Source organism: Lathyrus oleraceus, unplaced genomic scaffold (genome assembly GCF_024323335.1).
Source record: "Lathyrus oleraceus cultivar Zhongwan6 unplaced genomic scaffold, CAAS_Psat_ZW6_1.0 chrUn0010, whole genome shotgun sequence".
NCBI lineage: Eukaryota > Viridiplantae > Streptophyta > Magnoliopsida > Fabales > Fabaceae > Lathyrus > Lathyrus oleraceus.
Window position 1 is genome coordinate 137,242 of NW_026112401.1, and position 3,518 is coordinate 140,759.

General features: G+C 31.2%; 1 protein-coding gene across 1 annotated transcript; it reads right to left on the bottom strand.

Moving 5' to 3' along the window:
- Positions 1–352: 352 nt before the first annotated feature.
- LOC127112028 (cyanogenic beta-glucosidase) lies at positions 353–3,316 on the bottom strand. The gene is made up of 12 exons (XM_051046221.1): positions 3,099–3,316; positions 2,907–2,976; positions 2,601–2,735; positions 2,437–2,514; positions 2,287–2,374; positions 1,948–2,203; positions 1,724–1,839; positions 1,341–1,561; positions 1,232–1,263; positions 1,011–1,113; positions 813–921; positions 353–727 (listed from the first exon to the last, which is right to left on the bottom strand). Exons 1-12 carry the CDS (start codon positions 3,249–3,251, stop codon positions 556–558), a joined length of 1,533 nt encoding a protein of 510 aa, XP_050902178.1. The 5' UTR covers positions 3,252–3,316; the 3' UTR covers positions 353–555.
- Between the last annotated feature and the right edge of the window lie 202 nt (positions 3,317–3,518).

Here is a 3,518-nt window from a genome sequence, read left to right on the forward strand (position 1 = left end):
TAAGAATGTTGTATGTGTAATGTAATTTTCTTGTAGTTCAAGTTAGTTAATTGAGTTACTTGAATGACAAGTAACTAAACCTCTGTTGTTTATTTTGAGAAGTTAGTTGTTAATTCCTCTTATATAAATACATAGTACTTATATAGATTAAATGAATAAAATTGGCTTCTTTTTTTTATCATTGTCTCGCATTTTTTCTCAATCCTTTCTTCAATCTGTTACAAGTGTTCTATCGTTGACCAATAATTATCATATCAAGGAATTTTAAAGTTTACTATTCATACACTTTTATACATGTTCAATAGTCATAATATATATAATTCCATTGTATTAAAAGAGTGCGAGTAAGAAGTTATTTTACAAACTTTGAATTCATTCATTGACAATTATTTTTATTTCACCAAGGACTACATGTGAGTGAGTTTCATTTCACTTTTCTGTAATCCTGACTTTAACAACAACAACAAAAAAAAACATATCCCATTAAATGGGTCGGAAAATCCCAAGTTCATCAAAACAAAATCATTTTCTTGAAACCACATGTAATATATATGCCTAAGATTTAACGAGAAAATTCTTGAACCATTCAGCAGAAAGTTTTGGGTGTCTTTTCTGACCGTCTTTAAAATCAACGAAGACGAGTCCAAATCTCAAGCTCAAGCCAGAATCCCATTCAAAGTTATCCAACAATGACCATGCAAAATATCCCTTTACATTCACACCATGCCTGTCATACACAAAGGTCAATAAAACTAAAGAGTTAGTCACAATAACTAGAGGCTTAAAGATTCTTATAATAAAATATAACTTACCTAATTGCAGTTTCAATATAGTAAAGATGACGATAGTAGTAATCAATCCTATAAGTATCTAAGAGAGATTCTTCAAGAGATAATGTTGGATCGTTGAACTCATCACGACCTATCAATTTATTTTGTCAAACTTTCATTAACTTTAATAATATCATAATATTATGCATACAATATATCTTATAAAATAAGAAGTATTACCATTTTCAGTAATGTAAATTACAGGGTCCTCGTACGTTTTCTTGGTGTAAAGCAAAAGATTATGAAGTCCTTTTGGATAAATACATAACCAACTCGAAGCAGACTGCATAAAATTACAAAGTTATCTTTACATGTTAGAAACAATCTTTTTGAATACAAAACTTACAAATGAAAAGCATTGATATATAAGTTATCTTCCAATGAAATGATGAAATACATACCATTGGACCGAGAGGCTTGCCATTATGTTCAACTGTCATTAAAAAAAAATTAGAGTATGCAAAGTTACATTTATTTTAAGCTTATTTGGAAATTGATTGATATACTTACATGTAGCATTAACAAGAGAATCAGTTTGTATGGCCGGTTGGACGACATTGGGATGGTGAGATGCATGAGCAGCATAGTAGGATGAGTAATAGTTTAGGCCTAGAAAATCAAAAGACCCCTTAAGTTCCCTTGACTCTTCTTTTGAGAACTTTGGTAATCTCTTTCCCACCAAAGTTCGCATGCTTTTTGGATATTCGCCTCTTGTAAGCGGATTCATATACCTATAGCAAAATGCAGATGCAACGAAAATCATAAAATACTCTCTCTAATTTCCTTTTACTTTACAGATTACAGCAAATCATATATGTATACATAACTATATTTCTTTTAAATACAAAACATGAAGTGAATCGAAATTAAATAATAATTGATTCAATATTTACCATCCAAACATGAAGTCGAGAGCTCGTTTTGAAGCATCAACGTCGGCCGTCGCTGTAGTGGCCGGCTCATACCAGTGTGAGACTAAGGTAATCCCTATTATGCCTCGTTGAGATGACTGCATTTTGGTTATTTTGTTAGAAACATTTCCAATAAGTTCATACTTAAAAAAACATGATCTAGAACCAGAGTAATAATAAGTAATTTTCTTTAAACAATAGAAGACCTTATATTTGATCCGGTACAAATTTGCAGCAGCAGAATGAGCAAGAAGCTGGTTGTGTGCAGCCAAATATGGTTCTGTCCCTGAATCACCTCCTGTGCAATTCCGATTTAACCAATATGAACATCGACCCGGTGCCAACGTTCCGAATGCATAAGCATTCATGCTCACAGTCCATGGTTCATTTATAGTAATCCAATGTTTCACTCTATCACCAAATTCCTTGAAGCAAAGTTCAGCATAGTCTCTAAAATCATCTCTGCAAGATTGCGAATTACATATGTTAATCAATAATCTATAATCATAAAAAATAATTCTAAACATGAAATTGGTGTCACTCACACAATGCGATGGCTTAAAAGACCGTGATACTCATCCTCTAAAGCTTGGGGAACGTCCCAATGAAAAAGTGTCACATATGGTTGCAAACCTGCATTATTCTCAATGATTAACAACTACATGGACATGAAATAAACATTGATGAATCCTTACCCTTAGCCAATAATCCGTTGATGAGATTGTTGTAGTACTTTATTCCTTCAGGATTTACACCTCCGCTAAGCTTTCCCTCTACAAATAATTAACACAAAATTTTGAATAGTTATTATAAATCAGCAATCTACGAAGAGAAATATTAACAAAAAAAAATGACATACTTGGTAGAACTCTAGACCAAGAAATGGAGAATCTATAAGCATCCATATTCAAATCCTTTATGAGTTCAATATCTTCTTTGTACTTATGATACGAGTCAACCGCTACATCACCATTACTTCTATCTTTTATTTTTTCTGCAACCGTTTCATTAATAACTATGAGCAATCTATATACAACTGGAAATTCAATTCGGTTTATAAATAAAACAAAAATTACATTATTAACACATAATATTTTTTTATTTGTTGACAGAATAAAATAGATGATATACTCATATATTTTCAAACATGAAAAAAGAAAACAACCTGGATATTTATGAGTGAAGTTATCCCAAATGCTTGGTCCTTTTCCACCCTCAAATGCTGCACCTTCATACTACAAAAAAAAATCAAAATAACATAAAGTTAATAAGTTAATAATTACTCTTCTACAATATGAACACTACATAGATAATAATATCAGTAATTGAAAGCAATAATAAAAGATGGAGTTGGTGCCTGATATGCAGAAGAGGCTGTTCCAAAAACAAAGCCTTTGGGAAAACTGCTCCGGTTGAAATCACCAAGAGGGTTAAAACCATTCATAGGAGTAACAATGGTGATGGTTAAAAGAGAGAGTAACAGAAACACGTTGATATGAAATACTGCCATTTTTATTCTTATTATTTTCTTGACTATGCTTTGCCTTTATAGTATACGAGGCACAATATTTCATTGCCTTTATAGTAATGGAGTTTGATTACTTTACGTTGAATAGTGGATATAGATGACACGTCCACCTTCTTTCATGGATCAAATCTATCCATTTTTAATTTATTAATTAACCTAAAAGTGTAATGTTTTATACGTAAGTTTATTAGTATGGATGAATTTTAAATCAATAATTGCATATAATCTAATTTAGATATTGAATAATTA

Excerpts from the sequence above, each read along its gene's own strand:
- LOC127112028 (XM_051046221.1), bottom strand. The coding sequence starts at position 3,251 with ATGGCAGTATTTCATATCAACGTGTTTCTGTTACTCTCTCTTTTAACC. Across the intron at positions 2,375-2,436 it reads CAACGGATTATTGGCTAAGG|GTTTGCAACCATATGTGACA; the intron begins GTAAGGATTCAT and ends AGAATAATGCAG. Across the intron at positions 922-1,010 it reads AATTTACATTACTGAAAATG|GTCGTGATGAGTTCAACGAT; the intron begins GTAATACTTCTT and ends ATAAATTGATAG.